The 27,676-nt window shown below is 44.3% G+C and overlaps 2 protein-coding genes across 2 annotated transcripts in view; both read left to right on the forward strand.

Annotated features, from left to right (window-relative positions):
* Positions 1 to 13,825, forward strand: part of LOC311010990 (hatching enzyme 1.2-like) — a gene marked incomplete at its 3' end in the record, with an annotated part of 32,764 nt that extends 18,939 nt beyond the window's left edge. Inside the window, exons 6-8 of the mRNA XM_084005670.1 lie at positions 12,574 to 12,752; positions 13,491 to 13,572; positions 13,669 to 13,825. Of these exons, the coding sequence (XP_083861796.1) occupies positions 12,574 to 12,752; positions 13,491 to 13,572; positions 13,669 to 13,825 (418 nt within the window). The remainder of the gene's footprint in view (positions 1 to 12,573; positions 12,753 to 13,490; positions 13,573 to 13,668) is intronic.
* On the forward strand, positions 1,117 to 8,386 carry LOC311013306 (high choriolytic enzyme 1-like). Its single transcript, XM_084009353.1, has 10 exons — positions 1,117 to 1,192; positions 1,658 to 1,688; positions 1,788 to 1,853; positions 5,027 to 5,179; positions 6,178 to 6,295; positions 6,461 to 6,639; positions 7,034 to 7,115; positions 7,255 to 7,379; positions 7,551 to 7,642; positions 8,185 to 8,386. The coding sequence occupies exons 1-9, from the start codon at positions 1,139 to 1,141 to the stop codon at positions 7,598 to 7,600; spliced, it is 858 nt and encodes a 285-aa protein (XP_083865479.1). The 5' UTR covers positions 1,117 to 1,138; the 3' UTR covers positions 7,601 to 7,642; positions 8,185 to 8,386.
* Positions 13,826 to 27,676: the final 13,851 nt, after the last annotated feature.

Raw genomic sequence — 27,676 nt, forward strand, 5'->3', positions numbered from 1 at the left:
CAGGGCTGACATGTACAGACAGGTCACCAGTCTATCACAGGGCCGACATGTAGAGACAGACAGGTAACCAGTCCATCACAGGGCCGACATGTAGAGACAGACAGGTAACCAGTCTATCACAGGGCCGACATGTAGAGACAGACAGGTAACCAGTCTATCACAGGGCCGACATGTAGAGACAGACAGGTAACCAGTCTATCACAGGGCTGACATGTAGAGACAGACAGGTAACCAGTCTATCACAGGGCCGACATGTAGAGACAGACAGGTAACCAGTCTATCACAGGGCCGACATGTAGAGACAGACAGGTAACCAGTCTATCAAAGGGCCGACATGTAGAGACAGACAGGTAACCAGTCTATCACAGGGCCGACATGTAGAGACAGACAGGTAACCAGTCTATCACAGGGCTGACATGTAGAGACAGACAGGTAACCAGTCTATCACAGGGCCGACATGTAGAGACAGACAGGTAACCAGTCTATCACAGGGCCGACATGTAGAGACAGACAGGTAACCAGTCTATCACAGGGCCGACATGTAGAGACAGACAGGTAACCAGTCTATCACAGGGCCGACATGTAGAGACAGACAGGTAACCAGTCTATCACAGGGCCGACATGTAGAGACAGACAGGTAACCAGTCTATCACAGGGCCGACATCTAGAGACAGACAGGTAACCAGTCTATCACAGGGCTGACATGTAGAGACAGACAGGTAACCAGTCTATCACAGGGCCGACATCTAGAGACAGACAGGTAACCAGTCTATCACAGGGCCGACATGTAGAGACAGACAGGTAACCAGTCTATCACAGGGCTGACATGTAGAGACAGACAGGTAACCAGTCTATCACAGGGCTGACATGTAGAGACAGACAGGTAACCAGTCTATCACAGGGCTGACATGTAGAGACAGACAGGTAACTGCTAAAATGTGTAATCTGTTCCTAGCCAACCAACAGGAGAAAACTAAAATCTTACACAAACCACAATGGGTTTTATGTAATAACTGCCAGTTCCAGTTGGACTGAATTTGTCAACAAGTCTTGGCTGTCGTTTCTGTCTATATAAATTGAAACACTTCTCTTCCCCCTTGCATTCTCTTGGTCTGCTGCTGCCGGTGTATCTCCAGCCATGATCCTCCTGGCCGCTGTGCTGTTCTGCTCACTCCCCAGGTTTACTCTTCAGGTAAGCATCAGCAGATCAATACACAACATTTTCTGTAACTCAATTTGAAATGAAATGTGATACATTCTGAAATATTACAGTTCCAAAGTCAGTGTTTTGTCCATGATATACACAAATCAGCAGAATATTGACTTACTAGTCAACGTACAGCGTAGGGCAACTTTTATATTTAATTGTGGGGAATTGACATGAAAACTATACAAAGATAAATTGGTTAACTGCAAAAAGCTAAATGGAATTTTGGCTTTCATTTTATACTTTGTACTTGTATTGGATTGCATTACCTTCTAATACAATGTGCCCCTCTTTACCTTACATGCTATTTCTATTGGAACTTCACCGCCCACAGTAGTCTCAAATTGAAGTAAAATATCTGCTCGAACTGTGTGTGAATTTACATGGAAACAACTTTAATTCAGTGGCTCCATATCCATTCAACTTTATTTTGACTGTGTATTATCACAGGCTTCTTTGGAGAAGAGTGAGGAGTACTCTGGTAAGATATGGCTACTTCTCAGACAATTACATTCTGTAAAGATATATATATATATATATATATATCATGCAACTGATACCAACTGTTTCCATGCCACAGGCAACACTGATGAGGATGAAGATTACAGCATCTCCACGCTGTTACAGAAGGCCAACGTCAACGTTGGTATGTTTAACACTGCGACTGCTTTATAATTTGGAATTATCATTCCAGCAGCAAATGTACATTACTAATAATTTTACATTTTCTTTTTTTCTTTAACCTTTATTTAACCAGGAATAATCCCATTGAGATTCAGAATCTCTTTTGCAAGGGGGTCTTGGCCAAGAATGCAGCACAGTACATCCACATTTAGACAACATCAACAAAACAAACATAAAAACAGCTAAAACAATAACAGCAAATCGCATCAATACATTATAATCACCAGCTGCGTTCGGTGAGAGAACATGTGCATTCAGTAGTCAGATAGTCCTTGATCCTAGCTATAGCGGCCCTTTGTCACTATCGACGCACGCTGCGGTTTAAAGGGCTTTACGCGTGCCAATGTAAGTGTAGGTGTATGCAGGTGTAGCCAAAGTGCATGACACAGCAACTGTCCAGTCAAAGCTTCTCTTTTTGTTGCAAATTTATTTATACAGCCGACTCGAATACTCACTAAACACAACAACACATTCTCTCTGTGGCATAACACGGCATGGCACGCTCAAAACCGTATGAGTTCCTCAGCGTGCGCACCTGCACTGATTACCCACCTACATTTATCACTTCAGGCCAATTACCTGAACAGAAATCTCCACCTACTGGCACAAAATGTGTACAACATTACAAAACAAAGAAAATGACCGATTTGGCTCCTACACTAGCTTTAAAATTTTCCATACTTGGGAGATAATCCAATTTAAGATGACTCTGTAATTTATACCAGGACGAGGGTGCGAATGCTTTGAAGGCACTTTCCCCAAAGACAGTCCGTGTACGAGGAATAGTATACATTATCAATCTATCGTGCCTGAGAAGACAGCTTCTGGTGTTGACTTTAGGAACCAAGAGAGAACACAAATAAGGAGGCAAGTCACACAGGACGGCCTTATAAAGAAAACAATACCAGTGTTCCCATCTACGATTGTACAAAGAAGGCCAGCCAACACTCTCATAAAGACTACAGTGATGAGTACGAAAACCTAAATCTGTTACAAATCTTAATGCTGCATGATACACCGAATCCAGCATTTTCAGAGAGGAGAGATTTGCATGCATGTATAAGATATCACCATAGTCAAGTATTGATACAAAAGTTTCCTGAATCAGTCTTTTTCTCGCATTAAAGGAGAAACAACTTTTGTTTCTATAATAGAAACCAAGTTTAACCCTGAGTTTCTTTGTAAGACACTCAATATGATATTTAAAAGACAGATTTTCATCCAAGTAAAATCCCAAGTACTTGTACACTGAAACTCGTTCAATCACTTTTTCATTTTGTATAACAATCTGACAAGCATCATCTGTCTTCCCTGATTTTGAAAAGCACATCAATTTAGTTTTGTCAGAATTGAGCACAAGTCTTAATTGATTAAGATTACTCTGAACGACATTAAAAGCAGATTGTAGCTTTTGTATGGCACTTGTTAATGATGAAGCAGAACAGTACAAAATAGTGTCATCTGCATAAAAGTGAAATTTGGCATCATTTACATTTTGACACAAGACATTTATATAAATAGTAAATAAAATGGGACCCAATATGGACCCCTGGGGGACACCATTTTGAGTCAACAAAGGTTTGGAGGATACACCATCAACCTGAACACTTTGTGTTCTGCCGCTCAAGTAGTTTCCAAACCACATGACAGCTTTTGAAGACATTCCAATATCTCGCAGTCTCTGGCACAGGACCAAGTGGTCAACTGTGTCAAAAGCCTTTGACAGATCTAAAAACAATGCAGCACAGTATTCTTTAGAATCAATAGCACTTATGAGATCGTTTAAGACTTTCATAGTGGCAGTGACAGTACTGTGCTTTTTTCTGAAACCAGACTGCAGTTCATTTAAAATGCTATTTGTTGTCAGAAAATCTTTCAACTGGTCACTTATAAGCCCTTCTAAAACGTTGGCTAAAGCAGACAGTTTTGATATCGGCCTATAATTATTAGGATTTGATCGGTCACCACCCTTCAATAAAGGAGTGACATATGCTGACTTCCAGACACTAGGAATTATTCCAGTTTCTATAGTCAAGTTGAAAATATATGTCAAAGGTTCTGCAATATGTTCAGCAGCAATTTTCAAGAAGTATGGGTCCAACCCATCAGGACCAGAGGATTTCTTGGTATTTAACTTAATGAGAGCATTGTATACCTCCTCTTTAGTAATGAGAGCAAGATCAAAATCACAAAGTACATTTTCACCAGACAGAGAGTAATCCACTTGACTCATATCTTGTTTCATTTCCTGCTCAAACAACAAACCAGAAGATATAAAATGCTGGTTTAAGGAATCTAACATACTTTTCTTTTCTGTAATGATCTCATCATTCAACTTTAAAGTATTCGGAAGTACAGTGTCCCTTGTGCCTGAAGACAATGATTTAATCATCTTCCAGAATTTAGAAGGGTTGTTTGTGCTATCACATATTTCATTAACATAAAAATCTGCTTTAGCTTTACGTATTTGGGAGACACACTTGTTTCTCAGGTACCTAAAATGTTGCCAGTCTGACTTATTTTTGGATTTTCTTGCAGTTGCCCAAGCAAGGTCTCGTTCATGAATTAGTTCAGACAGTTGCTGTGAGAACCACGGGTTATCACGTCCTTTAATCTTGTGTTTTCTAAGAGGAGCATGTTTATTTATAATGTCTAACAATAATGATTTAAAATACTGCAATGCTATCTCGGGCTCTGGGATCAAATTTATTTTGGTCCAATCACAGAGATAAAGGTCATTTAAAAAAGCTTGTTCACAGAACAATTTAAAATTTCTCTTTAGTATAATACGTGGTTTACACTTTGGCAACTTTGTGTCTCTCACACAAGCAATTATGCAGTGATCGCTAACATCATTTGCAAATACAGCAATGGCTTTATATTTCTGCGGAACATTTGTTAAAATCAAATCAAGGAGCGTTGACTTCTCAGGATGTTTATTATTTGGCCTGGTTGGTGAGTCTATAATTTGGGTCAAAAGTGCTGAATCACAGAAGCGCAAGAATATTCATTAACATTTCATGAGAAATGTTTTCAGACCCAGATTTGCCCTGCGTTATACACAGTGGTTAAATCAAGACAATTAAATGCAGCACCATTAAAAACAATGAAAACATTTTCTTAATCATTTTGCAGGAAAGAACTTCGATGATCCTCTGGTTCTCTTCGGTGACATAGCAGTGCCAACAGGTCTACAGAACGCTGATCGCTGCACAGCACGAGGCTGCCTGTGGCCTAAAGCCACGGATGGCAACGTCTACATCCCCTTCCGCATCGCCCGAACATACAGTAAGTACCGAAGGCTGTGAAGCCCACACCTGGGGCTGGTTTCACATGTGAGCCTGTGGGGGCGTCATCATGTGACTACAGGGCAGGCGACAACCTCTGCTTCTGAAATGTGTTTTAAACCTGCATTCTCTCTACTGATCATTGGGGGGCGACTTCTCTGGTTGCAAAAAGAAGTCTGATTGCGTGGAAGTCTAAGGCTGCGGTCGAATTGTCAAAAAATTAGGTCCTAACCTTTTCCTAACACCTTTTCCTTCACCTCGGGGGAAAACATCACAGGGTTAAGGAAAGTTGGAAGGAAAACTCAGAAGGATTTAGGAAAAGACGTCCGCGGTGCTCAGAGAATCCGACCGAACTTTAGCTACGTCATTGCCGTGGGTCTGCGGTGGACAAACTCCAATAATGGACAACAAAAAGCGCGTCGTCCACTTCTCCCCATTGGTTCTATAAACAGCTGGTTCACTGACCGGCTTCAGTTCCAGCAGCTCCTCCTTCCTGTTTGACCGTTTGCTGTATTTACATTTCATTTGTGGTTTTAGTTAGTTTTTGTCAAACATTTGCAACATGATTAAAATAAATAAAAAATACCATTCAATTATGATCACTGTCCACACACATTTATCAACACAATTCCAATTGCTATACTGTATGTCTGCATGAAAGTATTTGTTCAAAGAATTGTGGGTTGGCGTGATCTCCTTTCCTTTCTTAAAGGAAGGTCCGTTGTATCCTATGTTTAAGGAGAGGAAGCATTGGAGCTCCTTCCCTTTGCATTTAGAGAATTTAAACGGCTCTTATCACAGCGGCCACTTGTTTTCTTCCGGGTTACTTCTTCAGTTAGGAACCTTCCTAAGAAAAATAGACAATTCGACCGCAGTGTAACTGTTTCCATTATCTAAAAAAGGGTAGTAAAATAACTTTTAATACGACGGCAGAGCGAAGATGAAAGCAATAGAACCTATACTTATAATCTATGTTTGTTTGTTTTTTTTCCTGTCAAGGCACGAGAGAGAGAAATGTCATCATCCAAGGTCTGCGGTCATTCGCTGAGTCCACCTGCATCCGATTCACCCCTTTAAACAGACAATGCGACTTTGTGGACATCCAGTCACGCTCAGGGTATGGACCCCACAATGCTAACATAGGCATGAATACACTATAGACCAGTATTTACAGCTCGGCTCTTACACCTGACTCATCAAACACGGTGTGTCTCAGGTCAAGGGAAGCAATGTGGCATATTCTTCATCTGTTTCAGTACTTTTATTTACTGCTCTCTTTCAGGTGCTTCTCGTTTATTGGGCGTCGTGGTCGAGGCCAGGTAGTGTCTTTGAGACGCCAGAGCTGTGTTTTCCCACAGATCGTCCAACACGAGATGCTGCATGCCCTGGGCTTCAACCATGAACAGACCCGATCCGACAGGGACCAGAATGTTCGCATCTTGCTGGAGAACGTTATGCCTGGTGGGTCACGTTACAGACTTGCATTATGAAGAATATAGATGGAACTTTACTGATCATTTTTTTTATAAAATATATCAACAAGTAAAATGGGGGTTGATATTAATGTTTTGTTCCGTGATATAAAATATGGCAGTATATACCCCTCTTGTGAATTTTGAAGCTTTGAAGTTGCTAGTGGTGAATAGATCAAAATTTGATTTGACTTCATCATATCATTGCAGCAGGTATGCAGGAGCTGTGGGTGTGATTAGTGTGCTCATCAGGATTATGTGTACAAAAAAGGGACATGGAGTTTCCAGACTATTCACTCTGTGCACTTACTGCAATTTTCAGACATTTTGACAGTAATAAAACAGAGACATTGAATCTGATTGAGCCGTGTGATCCTCTGCAGGACGAGAGCACAATTTCAGGAAGCGCGACACAATCAACCTCAACACTCCCTATGACTACAGCTCTGTCATGCACTATGGAAGGTAATGTGTCAGTATAAGACGACGATACAGCCTATGAATTACTGTTTTATATGTATTATTTATATATATGGAGGGGTTTATATATATATAATAATTTCAGTGGCACAGTTTAAATCACTACTGTGTATTTGCACCATAGGTATGCTTTCAGTAGGAACGAGCAGCCGACTATCATTCCCATCCCCAACCCGAATGTCGCCATTGGTAGGGCCACCCGGATGAGTCGCATTGACATCCTTCGGGTGAACCGCCTTTATCGCTGCAGTACGTATCTATTTAAACACATGACTTTATTATCTCAAAAATTCAACATCTTACTTGTTTCTATGTGCAGTGTGTTCCTTCTTGCTCCCTGGCTACCCATCTACCAACAGTACTGACAGAAATAGGAAGATTCAAATGTGCACGTGCTTTGTAACAATACGTAAAGAACAGATTCGACCAGTCCTTACCTGAAACCTGTGCAGAGAAATCATCTCTCATAATGAAAGTTTGCTATGTGCATGCTATCCTCAGTGCGATATAACGTAAGTATACTATTTTGATGAACTTAGCTGTACATTCTGTCTTCAGATGGAACTTTCCCTCTCAGTACATTTGAGAGATTATCAATCTTGGTTTTTTTGGGGCATTTTTCTAAGACAGTGACAGATAGAGACCGCAACCATATATGTATAATAATGTGCATACATGTTTCCAGGGATATAGTGTGAAATGTAATGGGACGATATTGGCTCGTGGCACTTAAAGTGCCAAAAACAAATAGTAATAGCAATGTTGCTTTTCAAAAATCACATTAAGACCTGGATAAGAGGAGAGTGGATTATCTGTTATCTGTTAAATTATTTATTTTGGCACTTTTGGCACCATAAGATGAGTGATCCATCCAGCCGATATCTCCATACTAGGCAACTCACACCAAACAATATAGATTAATCAGCACGTCAGCACGTAGTTTTCCATTTTGGGGTCAACTGACCCTTAAAGTACTTAAAGAGTCTTGTACATGTGTGTGTTTGTGTGCGCATTCACATATATTCATTCAATAGTTAAATTTCTTTTCCAACAGGAAATCAAGAAGAGAAGAGGAAAATCATTTAATCTACAAACATAACTAGAAATCTTGTGAATGTCTTTTAAACAGAATCTGATGAAATTAGCTTGTGCTGCCCTAATGAGAAATTAAGTGTCCAATGACATTATCACCAATGTAATCTAATGAATTACAGTGTGTGAGCTTGATTGAATACAAATAAATGAATGAAAATGTTTCTTCCTGCATGTGTCTGTTTGCTCCATTTATCAACCTGTAAATTCTTGCACCAACATTCACCATGACAACGGCGACCAGCTGAACATCAGCAGTGTCACTTTCTGCTGTTCTCACGTCGGTGGCCTTCATGAACAGGGCTGAGTGAAGCTGTTTGATAAACACACACAGGTGATCATACGTACCTTACTGTTCTGGTTGTGAAAGCATGTAGCGTGGACAAATATAACCCTGAGAGTTCACGCCACCATATGGCAAATTGTAGTCATTCTGTAATTGAGATTAGATAAGTTGTTTCCCAATTCAGCGTCTGCATCCTTCAGAGGAGGCAGCCTTTGAAATGAGACGATCTGGTCCACAGAACATTTCCTGTTTGCATCACCAGCTGTCCCATAGCCACTCCCGTTGTCTAGCAACCAGCAGTGGTTGACAAGAAAGAGCATAGAAGAGGTAACTAACATTATGTGATTATATATATATATTATCTGAGATCATATTTTATCCTTTTTATTTTATCTAAAGACGGAGGGTATGCTTCATGATATATTTCAGACTGAGAGAGTTTATTCTGCTGCATTTCCCTCTGATCTGCTTGTAGACACCATGTTGATTGAAATCTTCCAATCTGTAAATTGGACCATGAAGGATCCATTGGTTGGATCCTCTGAATTCGGTAAAAGAAGGCCACATTTGAAGGAGTCTTTGAAATGGGACATGATCTTCAAATGCAGATCTTCACTGAATGGGACATCACTTCTGATTGTATAGTGCTTCTTTTATTTTGTCCATCCTCTTTATGTCCATGAGGTGGACACATTTTATTTTTTACCTCTGCATGGTTGTGCTGCCAGCTTAACCAACATACATACTTAGAGAGACGGTACATCATTTCATTCATAATTTCCAGGTAGACTGCAATAGCAGCAGTGAATTTTCTTCTGTGTTTTGTGTCGTATGATAGTAAATGCAACACATGTGCTTTTTCACACCCACAGCAGTATTGAAAAGTTACAGGCTGCATATGTGTCTGAACCTTATGTGACTGATAAGCCTGTGAGTTCAGCTGATGGCATTCTGAGTCCATATCTGAACTTGCAGACACAGTTGAACATGTATAAAAAGCTGGAGTGAAACCTCAGCTGCACAAGTCCACACAGAGGATCCAAGGTGAGTTCAGCTTCAAATATCTGCAGCACCAAGCAATGGAGGAGTGTGCACTTTCTTTCAGTGTGTGAAGATTGTCTGTTGTCTATCTTGTCCTCTGACTGGAGGCTGTCTGTGATTCCTGTCTGTGTCCTGCAGGTCTGCTAGGATGGCTCGAATTTCTGTATTCAGCTTCTCAGCTGTGGCTCTGCTGCTGCTGTCTGCCTGCTGCTGGGCCGACAACGAGGTAGGATCACAGTGAAAGAGGAACAGTCGACGACCTCTGCTCATTGGTCGTGTTGGTCGTAGGATATCAAGTTGCATGTTGAAACTCATCTCCTGTCTCTCTCTCCTGTGAAGCTGCTCATCTCCTCCACTTTCAGACTCGGTTGGGAGGTTCATTTGAGCGTTTAGTTAAACCTCGGTTGAGTTTCTGAGCAGCTAATTTTGAGTTGCAATTCCTAACAGAAGATGATATGGTGTCACACAGTGAAGTTTATCTCCAAAGCTTCAGCTTCGATGATGCTTTTTGTACTTCTAACAGTTATAACTGTAATTTCTAGTCACATGGTTTTATTTCTAATTTTTTTTTTTTTCCCTCCTTTCATCCCACACTGAACCTGCAGGCAGGTATGTCTTCTATTCTAATGATCAGACCTATCGTACCACATGCACAGTATTGAGACTCACACTAAGTGCACTTGTTGTTGATGTCCCTGTGCAGAGGACATTTCCAAGGAGGACTCAGGGGAGCTTTCTGTCTCTGAGCTGCTGGAGAGAGCCAACAGGAATCTGAGTGAGTGAGCTGCTGCACTCACCGTCTTGACATTTAGACTTTCCTCTTCTATTAGTAGCAGTTCAGCAGGTGTTTGAGTGGCTGCATAATGTGTTTCAGTCCGTTCCAACGATGGCCCCATCCTGATTGAAGGAGACATCGCCATCAACAGTGAGGCCGAGAGGAACGCCGACCCCTGCACCAGCCGAGGCTGCAAGTGGGGAAAGTTCACTGATGGGAAGGTCTACGTTCCTTATTACATCACCAATCACTTCTGTAAGTGTCACACAGAGGTCTGGAACCCACATATACTCTGTCCAGACTCAGCAGGCTTTCACTGTCAACGCAGCAACTAGACTGAAGGTTTGAGAGTGAGACTGAGCAGAGAACTGTTCATGTACCAGAATCAAACAGACAGTTTGCTGCTTATTAACAGGGAGCTCATTGATAATAATTGCATTCGAGTCTCCTAGAGTCATGACATGAATGTCTCAAAACTTCAAAAGCACATGAACAACCAAAACAACATACAGCCAAAGAAAAAGCAGGTGGCAAACTCTGTTAGAGATGACGGTCTGACCGAGGAGTTTGTTGACTGAGTCGGTTTTCCAACCTCTAACCTCCGTGTCTGAAGAGTGACGCAGAAGCTGAAATACCTTAAACTTGCATTCTCTCTGTTGGCCATCGGGGGGCCGACTCCTCCCAGTCAGGATGTTGTCTGAGTTTTTGTCTTAAAACTCTTTAACCCTTTCACAGTGTGTTTTCAGCTCATCAAAGTTAATTGTAACATTTTCGTCGAGCTTTCGGTTGGACTAACTTTTAATTTATTTGTTTATTTAATAGGGAAAGTATTTTTGAATGCTAGAGTTAGCACAATGGCTAGTTTTCGTCTATTGTCCCTAGGCAGATAACAGAAAACATAAAAACAAATTAACATACATACAACACCTTCATATTAAATTTGAGGGGCAGACAGACACACTAAAGCCCAAGTTATGTTTCCGCGTCGACACAACGCAAGGGGGCTTGCGGACCCCTTACGTCCTTGCGGACCCCCCTTACGTCCAACGCAAGGGCCTGACGTGCACCTCCCAAAAATCCTAGACGCGCGTCGAGGCGACGCAACACCAACGCAACGCAACACCAACGCAGCGGCATTGGCTGTGATTGGTCCGCTAACTACATCCGCTGGAGACCGCTATCCGGTTTCCACTCATAAACACCGCCATTTAAACTTTTAAAAGGCTACTTTTATTGTTTGCACCTCGTTTTATTGTTTTCACCTTGTCGCTTTTGCACAAAGAAATAAAACACCAAGTTCTGAAAAATAGTGGATGTTTAAAGCCAGAAAGTAAACAAATAGGCTATAACGAGGCTAACGACGATATATACGTCAAGAGTCTCAGTCGGTCGGTCAGTCTTTACAAAAAACATAGCGCCCTTTACCGGTGTGGCATTGAATTGCATTTCGACACGTAAACCCAATGCAGAACCATCACGGTCTCCCAGCAACTGCGTGGCCGTTGCGTGGCCGTTGCGTGATCACTACACGGAAGCATAATCAGGCCTTAACAACAACAGACAAGATGCAACAGGCCATGTGACTTAGCTCCACCCTCTCATGTCACTTCTGGTTGCAAGACCAGGAACAAGATGGCGCCGGTCAAAATGCAGAACTCGAGGCTTCAGAACTGATGTTCACGTCTTATGTTCAGTCTCTGGGTCAAACACAGTAAAGACTCATGAAACCAAATAATTAGTTTGAACTCATCAGTTATTTATTTCTTCCTCTGCAGTAACAAAACATGTTAAGAGCCATGAAACTCCTCGAAGACTTGCTAAACACTTCCAGGGCTCAATGACCCTAAATCAATATAAATAGCAACATTACAACTAACAAATGCAACAACCATAGGAGCTGTCCTTTCATTCCATTGAAACACAATATCTGATGTTATGAATACATAATGGTCATTTCCAGAAAAGCTATGAAATATTGGGGTCAGTATGGTAGCGTGTTCTTCCTGGTGAACGCTGAGTGTTGTGTGTTGTGGTCCCACCAGCCTCCCGTGAGAAGGCCATTATCACCCGTGGACTGGAGTCCTTCTCTTCCTTCTCCTGTATCCGCTTCAGGCCCAGCAGAAGCAGCGACCGCGACTACCTGAGCATCGAGTCCAAGGAGGGGTAAGAAAGTGAGCTTGTGGAGCAGCTTGAGCTGGAAGCGTTTCTCCCACTTCAGTGTTGTTCAACTCGTCTCTGATCCTGTCCAGCTGCTACTCCTTCGTCGGCCGTCGTGGTGGGAAGCAGGTGGTGTCTCTGGCCCGTCGTGGATGTCTTTACCACGGCACCGTCCAGCATGAGCTGCTCCACGCTCTGGGCTTCAACCATGAACAGACCCGCACTGACAGGGACAACCACATCAAAGTCCTGCTGCAGAACGTCCAGTCTGGTGAGGATGCTGGTTATTATTCAGAGAGGAGAGCCACTAAACTGTAGACACGTCCATTCAGACAAGAGACACTGATATTATGTGTTTCCCCCTTAAAAAAGCATGCAGGCCTAATGGTTAACATTTCATTGAACAAACACACAATACAACCTTACACACAGGCAGGAATATTGATTTTAGACACTTGTGCTTTTCAGCTCATCTGCCGTGATTCTGCTCATTAACCACAAACACTGAATCTACTTGAAGAAGACTACCAGTAGACTGAAAACATGTTTGTCCAAAGATCAGGAAAAGGCTAAATCCTGTCATCTTTGCTTGTAGTCCTGTGCTTTAGATGGACACTCGATCTAACAGCGTCTCGGGTCCACGTTCCCCAAATCCTTGTTCTCATCAGGACCATCAGTGATCATGTTTACATCAACAAGAAAATGTCAAGCATATGACTGTATTTGGGAAGAAAAGTTGTGGCTCTTCTCTTCTTGTTTTCAGTCTAAGTACAGTTGGTCTCTGGAGCCCCCTAGTGGACAAAAAGAGCCTGAACATCACACAGAGCCGACATGAAAACGAAGCTCGCTGAAGTTTTCTGACTATGAAACCAAACCGTGGCGCTCTGCAGCTTATTGGGATCTTTCTGCAGCAGCTGGACTCCTTTCTGTCCACAGAGTGAATTCAAACCACACAAATGCAACTCTGATGTTAACTAATGTGAGTCTTGTTGTTGTTTTGTTCTTCTAGGAATGGAGCACAACTTCAGGAAGATTGCCACCCTCAACCAGGGAACTGCCTACGATTACAACTCTGTTATGCAGTACCACAAGTGAGGAGATCTGGCTTCACTTCGGCCCTGCAGTGTGTCTTCATATGTGGGAGGGTGTGCTGTGGATCAGTCTAACTGCTCTGTTTCCTCTTGCAGGTACGCCTTCTCCAAGAACAACCAGCCCACCATGCTCCCCATCCCCAACTCCAACGTTTCCTTTGGCAATGCTAAGGAGATGAGTAGCACCGACATCGCCAGGCTCAACAGGCTCTATGGATGCTGTGAGTGTCCACATGAACACATTGGGCCCTAGTTTCGTGGCGCAGCACAGGGCGGCGCAGCACAGGACGGCGCAGGGTGGCGGAGCCGGCGTAATGCAAGTTTCGACCCGCGCAGCCTTACACACGGTCAGTTTGGCAGTTTGGTGGACCGCCTGCGCCAAGATGGGTGTGGCGGCGCAGCAGGGGGAGGCGTCACAGATTCAGCTTGGTGCAGCGGAAGTTTCGTGGCAAAAAACCTTGCCGAGACTTCGCCGAAAGCCCGCCAGCTCCAACCTAGTCTACTCTTGGCGTAAGGCACAAGGCGCAAATAAAGTCCATTCATTCAAGGCGAATTACAGCTGGCGGAGTGGAAGTTTGGCTGACCTGCGCGCAGTGCGCACACTTCACCGAGACCTCACAGGCAGGTTTCCACAGTTCCAGGCACATTTAAATGCAATAAATAATCACAACAAACACTATTTAATGCAACTAATTGAATCAACACGTGAATTTATATCTATATAGATTGTCCCGTCACATCTGACGTCAGATCAAAGGCGGATGGCACGCGTAACGGAAACTCATCCTCTCGGACCAAAACATCTCCCTCTCTCTCTCCTGTTTTTTATAATACCGGCATTGTTATTATTATGATACGCACGCACAGCGCGTGATGAGCATGGTGGGAGCAGCGGCGCTGCTTCTGTCATCGGGTTGTCAAGTGACTGAACCTCCCCTAACGTATTAAAGGTGAGGAGAGGAGCTCATTTGATTGGTGAAGATCTGAATCGGCTGTGTTAATCCCAGTCCACGCCTCGTCTCCTCCTCGTCTCCCACTCACGCCTTCTTCTCCTCCCTCTTTCCCACTTGCGCGGGTGGGAGTGACGGGAGGCATGCCTGCGTTAGCCTGCACGGTGCACGAAACTTGCAAAGTCCAGGCGGACACACCCCGTCGGCGTGGCGCAGGTGCACTGCGCGCTGACTACGCCTAGTCTACGAAACTAGGGCCCATTGTGAATATGGTGACGTCTGTTACACACAGCGCCTGTCTACAGTCTGACCTTTGACCTAATCCACCTCTGTGCTGTTCTCTGTTCCAGAAGAAGCCTGTTCAGAAGTCCTGACAGATGGATCAGAAGGAAGATCAGCACAACAATCCATGATCCTATTATAAAGTTACTTTAACTGGAACACAGCTGTCTCTTTCATTCTTCAATCACACAGATGTTAACGCAGCATATTCATTCAATCACTTGTTTATTTATGCATAACGATGCCACGTGTAATGAGGACATTAGAATGTCTCAAAGATATTTCATATTTAAAGGTCCCATATTATGAAAAACATGTTTCTCTGGTCTCTCCACCTATAAACTGGTCCTCCCTGAGCCTGTCAACTCCCAGAATGAGGAAAACAAGCGACTCCTGCATGGTCTCTGCAGCCCAACCACTGGTACAACGGCGCTCCTACAGGCTGTTCAGATTCAGCTCCCGTCGTTATGTAACGAAAGGAGTCATTTGCATAGGCCGAACTCCTCTCCCAGTGATGGGAGATATCCAAGAGGGGGCGTTTCGAAACACAGCGAGGAGAGTGCAGCTCGACTTACCGGTTGTGGCACTGGGTGATCCGGCTGGTGCTCCCTGAATAAATCATGGTGCGGGTGAAGCTGGAGACAATCCTCCCTCTGTCTCACGCACTCTGGTGCGTCTTCGCTGCTGCCTGGGGCGCGTGTCCAACAGAGCGCTGTGCACAACGGTCCGGGTCTGGTCTCTTGTGTTTCATTTTTAATGACAATGTGCCGCCTACTGTTTGTGTTAGCTTGTATGTGTGTGCTAACCACTTTACATCAGACTGCTTCAATAACGAGGTTCAGTAAAAAGCTGGCTTTGCCTCGACACTGACCCCCGTAAAAAGGATCTGTCCTAACCATACAGGACCCAGCAACTTCACCTGAGTCACATAGGCCAGCCATAGTGATACATCCACCGTAAACATTGTCGCATGGTGCTTGAAGGAACTGTAGGGTGATGGGGTTCGGGAGAGTGAGTGTGTGGTGAGCAAGCAGAGTCTCGGTCAGAAGACGTCAATAGTAAGGAGTGGGTTTTGGAAGTAGGCAAGGAGAAGGCAAGGTTTGATGCAACACCAGCAGCTTTATTTGTCTTTGCTTTTCCTTTGAGGTCTTTGTCTGTGGGTCTTTATTTTCACTGTTCATTTACATTTATATATGTGCTGCATCAAAAGGAGATAAAGAAAAGAACAATACAATTACAATTCAACGGAGTGGCCAATCAAATAATATACAACCCATAACTAAACAGTCAAACAACAAACAATCATCTCACATGGCTCTTGGCACATGTCTGGGAACAAAGGAATTAGGGCAGCGGAGCACATGTCAGCAAAGCTCCCACAAAAGGCATACAAATTAAACAATAAAAATGAATGAGTTGACCACTCACGTTAACGTGAAGACGCACACATAAGATGCGTGGATGCACAGGAGTGTTGGCACGGAGTGCAAAAAGGGCGAACTGAGGGGTGAACAAACAATTTATAGCCTCCGCCCCCTTACCCAGCAGGTAAGGTAGGCGTGGTCAGGTGACAGGTATCCTTTGGGTTCACTTTAGCAGATTCACCATATTTAGTGGGAAAGAGAATTAACTCAGAATGAGAATGATGATCCAGGGAGTCTTTTCACTGCTGCTAGCGTTAGCAATATTGTCTCCGTCCCTCTCCAAGTAGGTGATGACAGACGGAGCTCATTAGCATTTAAAGGTCCAGACACAGAAGCAGCCTGTTCTCAGGAGAGCTCAGCAGAGCTCATTTGAGCAACTTTTAGACAGCTGAAATTCAGGACCACGGATGGGGATTGGGGCAATGCATATCAAATACAGTGTTGTTGGACCTCTGACAGCTGTGTGAAATTGATGAAAAACAGTATAATATGGGACCTTTAAAGGTCCCATATTATATGTATAATATTATTATAATATAACTTATTATACATATTATTATACTATTATACTTACACCTTTAAATGCTAATGAGCTCCTTTCAAGTAAAAAAGAATCATAATCGGCAATACTGGCCCTGTAATTACTTGGTATCGGATCGATACCAAATTTTGCAGTATCACCCACCCCTTCTTCAAACACCTGACAAAATAGACCAAACTGGTCTGGTCAGCAGGTTGTGGTCGTGGTCCAGGAATCCATGATGCTGACGTCCGGTGTCATTTCTTTATCCACAACTGTATCAGTGTTTCCCCTACTGTATTAGTGTTTCCCCTACCATTGTACAAAAAAAAATCAATACGCCAAAAATAAGCCACCTATCAATTCATTCATAAATCAATAATCATTTACATTAGGAGCGCCTTCGCGCAGCACAGTAGACTTGCTCCGCAAGATGCGCGGCGAGGATTGTTGCGGCCACGCGTCTATGTTCTTCTTTGTGTGCTTTACGCGCTTGATGTTGCTCTGATGCCGCTCTGCCTCGTTAAACCACCACGATGTCGCTTTCTACTTTGAAAACACGGAAAGTTGACACTGTGTTTTGATAAGCTGTTGCACTCTTCAGACTGGTGGTGTGAGCGGAACCGGACCGGTACCGGAACTGGACCGGTACCGGAAAAATGCCGCTGTGTGTCTCCGTCCAAAATCCGCTTTCCTCGAGCTGCCTGCTGGCACAGATCCGCTCTTGCGCACATTCGCTGATGCAGGTCGAGTGTTGTCGAGAAATATATGCAGAGACGGCGCTCCTTAAAAACAACATCAAGCCATGCAGCTCCGTCTGACATTGCCCTACAACACTGCACTTGCAAAGCTCATTTTTGGGTGTCTTTTTATCTACTTTCTACCAGTTTTTGGTCAGGCTTGTGGCAGCTAACTTGTTTCATTCAAAATGAAAAATAATTTAGGCGAGGCAAAAAAATTGCAATTTCCACTATGTTTGAGCTGCAGTAACTCAGTGTCAGTAACACTTAGAGTAAATCTGACACTTGCAGAAGAAAATTCAAAGGGTTATCTTTCAGGAATGCTCAGCTTTGTGCCTGTAGTCATAGGGGTTCAAAAACAGTAACCATTTTACTTTGGGTATGTCGTTTTCAGCCTTTTCTTCAAAAATAGGACAGCAAAGTAACTTAAGGCCCTCCTTGAGCTTCCTGACATCCAGCAGAGATGCAGTGCTATAGTAACTTTTTTCCACCATAGCACAAATGCAACAGAGAAGCTCAAAGAAATCCAGAAACAACTTAAGTTTCCAGAACACAAGCTCATACAGTCAGTTGAAACTAGGTGGAACTCTATGTTCTACATGTTCGAGAGACTACATGAGCAAAAGGAAGCTGTGACTACTGCACTTTGCCTTCTTGGAAAGAGCTCACAATGCTTGAGTGAGGAAGATTGGTCCATGGTTGGTCTCTCACTTGATGCCTTGAGACCATTTGAAGAAGTAACAAGGGAGGTATCATCTGAAAAACATGTATTTGTTTCGAAAGTGATCCCCCTGGTTAGACTACTTCTGAGATCAGCTGCATCTTTTGAGGCCAAAGGTAGCGAATGTAGCAGCAGAGTGCTTTGGCATCTGGGCCACTAATTGAGCACCAATGGTAGCCACTCGCTGGAGGCGGAACGTAGTATAAATACGCCAGTTCTACCCGGCGCTTTCTCTTTGCGCGTCAGACAAGACGGTCCGGAAGTTTCGGCTTTCGGCAGGTAAGACTGCACGCTGCTCATTGTTTCCACGTCGCCAGGTGTTTTCATTCTTGGTTCTTATGGGACATGTATGTTGTACTGCAGAGCGGCTGAGCTGACGTGCCCCGCTGCTAGGTGTGCGCTGGTCCCGTTGGGTTGCGGCGGGGTAAGTGTCCTCTCTGTCTGCACGATCTTGATTGATACCTTAACGCTAACGCTAGCATGGTTGCAGGTAAACTGCCGGTAGCCGCGTAGGTCTCTCTCCTATTCAACGTGTGTGTGTATCTGACCCGCCCAAAAGGTATGTTGTGGTTTTATGGCGACATTCAAAACCGGTATTGTAGGCCCATTTTAATAGTTTTAATTTTGTTTCTTTAGATGAGATACAGCCATCGGGCCGAGCTAGCTGGGTGACCTAATAAACGTCACACAATCCGGACCGCTGCTGCTTTGTCTGCTGCTTTGTCTGCTGCTTAGTCTGCTGCTTAGTCTGCTGCGTAGTCTGCTGCGTAGTCTGCTGCTTTGTGGCCGCTCTGTCGCCGCTTTGCCGCTGCTCTGTCGGCTGCTGCGTTGCAGCTGTTGATGATCACTGTTATACTGTGAAGTGTCTATGAAGCGTGCCCATGGGTTTAGTTTCATTTTTGATATTTTAACTTGGTTTATTTGTTTTCGTGACCACGACGTCTTGACTTTAGATATATTTTTGGTGGTGGTGCTGGTGATCTGGGTGGTGGTGTCCCGTCCCTTCCTGTGTGCTGTGCTCCCCTGGGATTTTTGGTTATTCACAAGTGTGCTTGAGTGTGTGATTGTCACGTTCCCGGGTGACTTATATTTTGTTTGGGCCCCTTCCCTCACTAGCTTCCCCACACCAACGGGCCTCAGTTTGAATAGTCTTCTTTTATAATTTGTGTGGATGTTGTTTTAATAAATAATAAAGTGTATTTAATAGTGAACCACGTCTCATGCCTAATGGGTAACCTTACTTGCGTGTCCTGAAAGCAATTGATGAGTTAAATCTTTGGGTGAAAGTCCCACGGTGGCGTTGTCGCAGTCCATAGGCTACGAGTGGGATTCCGTTAGCCCTACTACCCTCCTGTACACAGGCAATTTGATATTGTTGTGTCTTGTGTCCTCCCTACGCTCGCCACACAAGCTAGCTGCGGTGTTGTCAGCACAGGGCCAGCACTGCTTCAGAGGTATTGAAAACTTTTATGGCCTTAGTATCGGCACCTACCTTGACACAAGATTAAAAAACTTTGGCTTTTCGGACATGGCAAATGTTGAAGCTTTGAAAAAACTCATCACTGAAATGCAATCAGTGAGCCAGACCTCAGTCCATTCAGTATCAGGCCCTGAACCAAGCACAAGCTCTGCCACCAGCAGGGGCTTCTCCATCTCCACCTGCAGCACAAGGTGGGATATGGGCAGAGTTTGACATCCAAATCCTTGAATCCCAGCAGCATCGCACAAGTGGCACTGATGCCATCATCGAAATGCGGCGGTACTCAGAAGAGAAGCCAAACCATGGGATGGAGACCCACTTCTTTGGTGGAAAATTTATGAACCAACATTCCCCTCTCTCAGCAAGGTTGCAAAGAAATACCTGGGAGTAATTCCAACCTCGGTGTCTGCAGAAAAGGCAGGACAGTTAGTGTGCCAGAGAAGAAGTACACTAAAAGGCTAAATGTTTCCAAACAAAAATATGTAGTTGTCAAGCAACTAGCCAGGTTCAGTAGTAGTTCATTTGCACTATTTACTTTATTGTTATTGATATTATTACATTGTTTTTGTAGTAATATATTGTTACATTCTTAACAAGCAAAATATTTTATATATAAATTTACATTTCTCAGTTCTCCAGTTTTGCAGTGTTCATGTTTGCAACTAAAATCTTTGTCCTGGGCTGCACGGTGGTGTAGTGGGTAGAACTGTCGCCTCACAGCGAGAGGATCCAGGGTTCGATTCCTGGGTCGGCCTTGGGTTCCTTCTGTGTGGAGTTTGCATGTTCTCCCTGTGTAAGCGTGGGTTCTCTCCGGGTTCTCCGGCTTCCTCCCACAGTCCAAAGACATGCAGGATGGGGATAGGTTCATTGATGACTTTAAATTGCCCGTAGGTGTGAATGTGAGTGTGAATGGTTGTTTGTCTCTACATGTCGGCCCTGCGATAGACTGGCGACCTGTCCGGGGTGTACCCTGCCTTCGCTCAATGACAGCTGGGATCGGCTCCAGCCCCCCCGTGACCCTGAATACAGGATAAGCGGTAGACAATGGATGGATCTTTGTCCTGTGTTATTATCATCATAATCAATTAATTAAAGGCAAAAGTACAAAGTCATTCAATGATCAGGAATTTTCAAGTAAAACGTATCGGTAACGGCATCGGCATCGGCAATGCTGGCCCTGTAATTGCTTGGTATCGGATCGAAACCAAAATTTGCAGTATCGCCCACCCCTAATCTGTAATAGGTCGGTAGCCTCTGTTGGGACCTAACCGTTAGGACTACACAATGCGGCCTACAAAGCCTACACAATGCGGCCAGACAATGGGACAAAGGAGATAAAAACTACAACCACCATTTTAGTGTCACCTCCACCTGGTCGCGAGACCTGACGTCACACAACTGGGGCCCTATTGGCTGGAAACTGCATGGGACTCCAGGGGGTCCCCCGGACCAGCCGTGAGCTATAAATCCCGCGGCCACCAGAAAAACTTTCTCTCTCCAAAGTAACTTGCGTTACGCCAGGAGGTGAAGATTACGTCTGCAGCGTTTCCCTTTGTCCTAGGCCGCAGTCTTTCCCCCAAACTCGCTGGACGAGCAACAGACTGTTTTACCCCTCTTTTTCTCTACTCGTTTTATTTTTCTTTTGTTTATCATTTTGGATCCCGAGGAGACCAGCGCGACTCTCCCGTTCCCCGCGGTAAGAAGAAAAACTTTCTTCGTCCCAGCTGCCAGCAGAACGAATAACTCGACCCGTCTTTGTCTGAAATCAGCTGACTAAATCCCTGAGCCCCGCGAGTGTTCATCATTTCCCTGCAGAAGGAAGAATAACTAACGGTTTTCTTCAACCAATTGGATCCGGCGCTGAACGAGCGCCCACGAACTACCGTCCGTTGCCTGCGTCAAGGAACGCCATCACCGCATGGGACGGAACCCTCACATCGACGCATCTCACATCGACAAAAGTAAGAGGCTATTTGTCTGGGCAGAAGCAGAGATTCGATAGTGTAGGACATGCTTGTAATTCTTGTTAATGTGTTTTAAGTTCTGATCGCGGATCGCCGAGTCCGTTTGTTCATGTGCTGCTGTATGTGAATGCTGATCGTGTACCCACGCAGCTGGGTTGATTTCTGTAACAGTGTTTTCGACTAACCTCCGCCATATTCACGAGCTCAGAAAGCCTCTACCATCAGTTAAAAGACCGGTCTCGCGGAATAAACGCCAGTTCATTCACGCGAGCCCGGGTGATAGCGGCACGGCTTCTGGGCCTCAGAATATCGCTCGCGCATTCTCTCTCTCTTTGTTTGTGTCCCGCTAACACACACACACACACATACGCCGCACACACGAGTCCTAAGCCAGCTGTTCCCGGCGGACGCTATCTCCACCGTTGCTGCACTGTACCTGCTGCACAAGTCCCAGAAACACCGGAAAACCACCTGCCGTTGTGTCTGGGTTCATGAAGTCCTCCGGAGACACACGGAGCTGGGGGAATTTCATTGTCTTCTCCAGGAGCTCCGTCTGGATGACGACCGGTTCCAGCGGTACCTCAGGCTGACCGGAGCCCAGTTCGAGGACCTGTTAACTCGGGTCGGTGCCAGGATCTCCCGCCTGGACACCAACTACAGGTGCTCCATCTCAGCTGCGGAGCGCCTGTCCATCTGTCTGAGGTGAGTTGTGGTTTCATACTAATTAGTAATTACAGTAGACTACTGCAAAATGAACATGTAAAAATATTATAGGCTACATTATATAAAGTATGCTACTAATTTTACCCACTGTACAGGAGCCTACGTTGTGTGATAAATGCATATCAACCTATAAACAATTAACTCTTTAATTGTTAATGTTATCAGTATTCCCTATTAAGATTTGAAAATGGTTCTTATTTCAGAATGAGATTACACAGATATACCTAATCTTTTACATATAAAATACATTGACTTTTTTTTAATAACAAAGCTTGCAGTTTCCAATAAATGAATAATAAAGTGTAAATGTTGTTAAATGTTTGGAGAATTTTTAAGTGATATTCCATGGGCTGTTTTTAAGGTTTTCAAGAAAATGAAAGCCTGACCCATTATCTATTTTATGTTGCAGGTTCCTGGCCACAGGAGACTCCTACAGGAGCATTAGCCAACAGTTTCCGTGTGGGAATATCTACAGTTTCTGCCATTGTTCCTGCTGTGGTCAGTGCCATCTGGGACTGCCTGGTCAAGGACTTCATGGCTGTGCCCACCACAGAAACCTGGAGGTCCATTGCAGAGCAGTTTGAGGAGAGGTGGAACTTTCCTCTCTGCTGTGGAGCTCTGGATGGAAAGCATGTGGTGTTGAAGGCCCCTCCCAGCTCTGGACCCCAGTTTTTTAACTACAAGGGACATTCTCCATTGTCCTCTTGGCCGTGGTCGATGCCAATTACCGGTTCAGGGTGATTGATGTCGGGGGCTTCGGGAGAACCAGTGACGGAGGTATCCTGGCTAACTCTGCCTTTGGCCGGGCACTTCATGCTGGAACCCTCCACTTGCCAGTGGACCAGCCTCTACCAGCCGCAGAATACAGAGGACCCCAGCCTCATTGTTTTGTGGCGAAGCGTTCCCACTCCGGAGGAACCTCATGAGGCCATTCCCTGGGCGCATCCTCCCCAGAGACAAGAGGATCTTCAATTACCGTCTGTCCCGGGCCCGGTTGGAGGGCCTTCGGCATTCTCCACCTCCAGCCGGAAGTGGCAGAGAAGTGCGTGAAGGCGACTTGTGTTCTTCACAACTTCCTGCGCATGACAGCCCAGACACCGGGAGTTGGAGGAAGCATCACAGGGAGTGAGGTGGAGCCACTGCCAGGTCTGGGAAGAGTTGGGGCGAACAACTCGGCGAGAGAGGCCATCAGGATTCGGGAGACCTTCTCAGCCTTCTTCTCCACGGAGGGAGTGGTCCCGTGGCAGCATAATGTTTAGTGCACAAGCACCCCAAAAACGGCTCTTTTAAGAGCCACCCAAATAAAAGTATTGAGCAATAATCCTGCAATATAACTACCACAATTCATGCCTACCATCATTTCATACAATACTGACCCCTCTGATATTACACCATTAAACTTTTTCTTTACTTTAATTATCATTTTGAAACTGGCCAGTCTACAATCTTATTGTACTTGAAAGAATGTGTGAAAGAATGACATGAGAAATAGAAGTCATTAAGATATACATCACTTTTTACTGAGGGTAAAAAATAACAATATAAATCTCTCTCTCAAAAAATAGATATAACACTTATGTATAAATATACATAAGGAAATATATATTTATATACATAAAAATACATTCAAAAATAAAATAACAAAAAACAAAGAGACAGAACAACAACAAACAGAACAACAAAAACCAGGCGTAAAGATTAAAAACAAATCACCAGCCTGGCTCGTTCCCAGCAGAGGCTGCCACCCCAGCTACTCCAGTATATCCATATTTAGTGTGACAATTGTGTTCTCATATATTAATTTGTGAATTTGGAATTTTATGTACTCCCTTTGCTGAGGTGGCAGCCTATGGAGGGAAGGAGCCAGGCTTGACAAAAATTGCTCCTCCTCTATCCATGCAGGTGGTGGTGCAGGTGGTGGTGTTGGTGGAAGGGGAGCAGGTGGTGTCTGCAGGCTTTGAATAAGGAGGTCTTCAATCATCTGCTCCCTTCCATCCTTGGCCGCATCAACCCCCCTCCCTCTCTTCCTCTTCCCTGTCCGTGCACCTGTATGAAATCAAAATCACAACATTCTGTTGGTGACATAGTCTGTAAACATTCATTTTCAATTTAGACTGGGGCCCTACAAATAAACACAATAATCACAATCCCGCTTCTGTACAGTACATACCACTGGTCGAAGCAGCAACAGGGGCAGCAGGAGGAGCAGGAGCAGCAGGAGCTGTGCCCTCGCTGTCACTCGAGGATTGATCTATAGAGAAATGAAATTATTATATGATCCAAACTTATTCTACAATAAGGGAACACATAATTTGAGATTTAATGGAAACAAATGTGAGAGAAACCAGACACATATAAACTGCTCTTTCGCCTACTGAATTTGAAAGTGTTTTTACATGTACTTTACTATGTGTATGTCTTCACTTAACCAACCATCACAAACTGGTCCTGATGATGGCCCTGCTTCTCCTGACCACAGTTCTCCTGACGGCCCTGCTGCTGCCTCATCATCACCCATGCTCTCTTCATCTGAGTTCTCTGCGGTCCAGTCTTCCTCGACCCCCTGACCCATGTTGCCCCCCCCCCCCCCCGCTGATCCACTCTTTTTCTGTCCTTCTCTCTTTTTTTAAAAATAGGTGTCCCTCAGCCCCTTCCATTTTTTTCGACACACCTCAACTGCAAACACACACGCACAGAAAGACATGCACATTGCATAAATTAGCTTCTAACCAAATTAAATATTAAGACAATAGCCTAAACATTCACACAAACTGGAAGTGGTTTCCTGCAAAAGGGGACAATGCTATGCAAGTGCTAACTGATGCTAACATTTCATATAGAAACACGGTCAGCAACGTAGTAAAACAAGCCACAGATAGCTTCACAGCTTACCGGGGAGTCCCACCTCCTCACCTACCTTCACCCACGCCTCCTCTTTTTTTATTTTGTCCCGGTAGAACACCGCTGTGGTGTCGTAGAGCACCGGGTGCCCACACACAGCAACGATGATCTTCTCCTCCATGTTGGTCTGAGTGTAAACAACGGGTACGTGAGGGAAGTGACGTCGTCGGCTTGAACCTGTCGCTGATTGGATTTCGCGGAGCAATGCAGCCTGAAAAGTTCGATATTTTCAACTTTATTCGTGTCGCTTCAGACGCTCGAGACGCTTCAGACGCTCAAGACGCTCCAGACGCTTCCGACGCTTCATTTGCGCCAATCGCGCCGCGTCTCATCGCGCCAGACGCTCCAGCCGCCGCCTGAATCACGCGTCATCGCGCCATTTACATTGATTTTAAATGTAGAGTTGCCGCTCAATTCGCGTCTATCGCGTCCGGTGTGAACGCCCCTTTATAGTGCAATGATCTATTTTAGACCACGAACATTTGACATGATCAGCCAGCAGAGGCTATATGCGATTAATTTGCAGTCTGGACGTGGAGGGGTGAATGTCATCTCCTGTTCCGACTGCAGATGGAAGAGACTGCTGCACGGCTAAAGGACTGGGCTGTCTGTGAGTGCTTTGGGATGGGGGAGGGGCCCACGGCACCAGCACCTGCTGCTTGTTGAGTAGAGTAAAAACGATACGCTTTCAAGCCAGAGAGTCTCCAAAAGTTGCTCGTCGCTTTTTTCAAAAAGAGTCGCTATATAAGAGTCTGAATACTCGCTAAATATATCGACAATGTTGCTCATTTGGCAACACTGCTTGCTCATGTTGGTGTCTATCACTGAGAAATCCCTTTCTTCATCTCCATTGACATTTCAACTCTGAGCCCTTCCAAAGTCTCCGGTATTTTCATTTCTGCGGTGCGTGGGAGGGACGAGCGTGCCTGGCGCTCTACTACTAATGTCTACGGGGTGATTTGAGGTGAGTAACTCTATACAAAAACACATATTTATGTAGTTTCACCACACTATTTGAGCTAAAGGAGCGCTGTCGTGTCTCGTAAGGCTATTTGGCCCAGGCTCCAGGAAGATGTAGCAGGCCCAAGCTAGTTAGCCCAGGATTACTAAACTAGAAGTCCACAATTCTCTAAACGCTTTTGAGGATATTTCAATAAAAGCAGCAAACTGCAACTTTTGCAAGGATAAAAGTGCAGACAAATTCATTAAAACAAACTTAAAAAGCAACTTAATCCGGAGAGACACTGAGCAGACGAGAGACAGACAAAAGACATGCTGCCATCTTGGATTGGATTTATTGTGTTTCAAAATGTAGAAAGCTTGCCCAAAGCTTGACAAATGTACTATTTTCCCTCAAATTTAATGGTCAAAAAACGCACAGGAGGACCAAAACAGCGAATCATCTGTGGATAGTGCTCAATGTAATGGTGTTTTGGGCGCAATTTGATGTTTGGAAACACTTTCTTTGAAATTCATCAAAATCTCCCAAGCTTCGTCTTCTGCAGGGAACACAGTGGCAATAATGATGGGAAGAAGCCTCATCAGTGTCATTTTTTTCTGACCAACACCTCCAATTGGTTTTGGGAATAGGCTTAGGACGATCAACTTTGTCAGCATTCTCAAAAGGAAACTGCAAGAAGAGTCAACTGTTCCAGGGAAAAGTACTTTTTTCTTATTAGCTCTTATGAATACAGAGCTAACTTTTTTAAACGTGAGTAGGGAAGAGGCATTTCGGATAACTGTGGGGAGAGCATTGAGGTGGAGACTGTCACACCGAACGCTCCGTCTCCGAAGTTACGGAGTCTGGTGTGGGCAGGCGCGCCAAAATGCTTCCTCGCTCAACATTTCTGGTATAACGTTAATGTTGCTCCTGAAATATCGGTCTAGTTATTGTTAAATGCAACTATGTAAGGAGGCAAGGAGTGTTTTTGCTTGCTAGCAACTTCTGACAACACATGATTGACTTTAGTCGTTTGTGTCAAATGGACTAATGTTAGTTTGTGGTAATCAATTTAAAACATAATTATTGTACATTGATGTACATCACACAACCTGACATCTGATTGATTTATACCTGATGTGTAGTGTGGCAGACCAAGCAAGTCATTCTCATCTAATTTGTGTCCTACAAAACAGACATGCAGTAAAATGTAAATGTAACAGAACATAACAACATAACACATGGTGCCTTATTATATGGTCAACTGCTCTTCCACTTCCACATCTTTCTCAAGGCAGTCCCAGATGTCTTTGAGTGACAGCTTCTTTGGTTGCTGTTATCAGCTGTTATCAGGACCAGGTTATCAAGTCCATCGAGAAAAGATACCAGAAGGTCTGTGGTGACGATACTCTTGAACTCTGCCCTTATCTGAGAATACATAGACGGATACAAAATAGAA

Source organism: Eutrigla gurnardus, assembly GCF_963514095.1.
Source record: "Eutrigla gurnardus genome assembly, chromosome: 1".
Taxonomy (NCBI): Eukaryota; Metazoa; Chordata; class Actinopteri; order Perciformes; family Triglidae; genus Eutrigla; species Eutrigla gurnardus.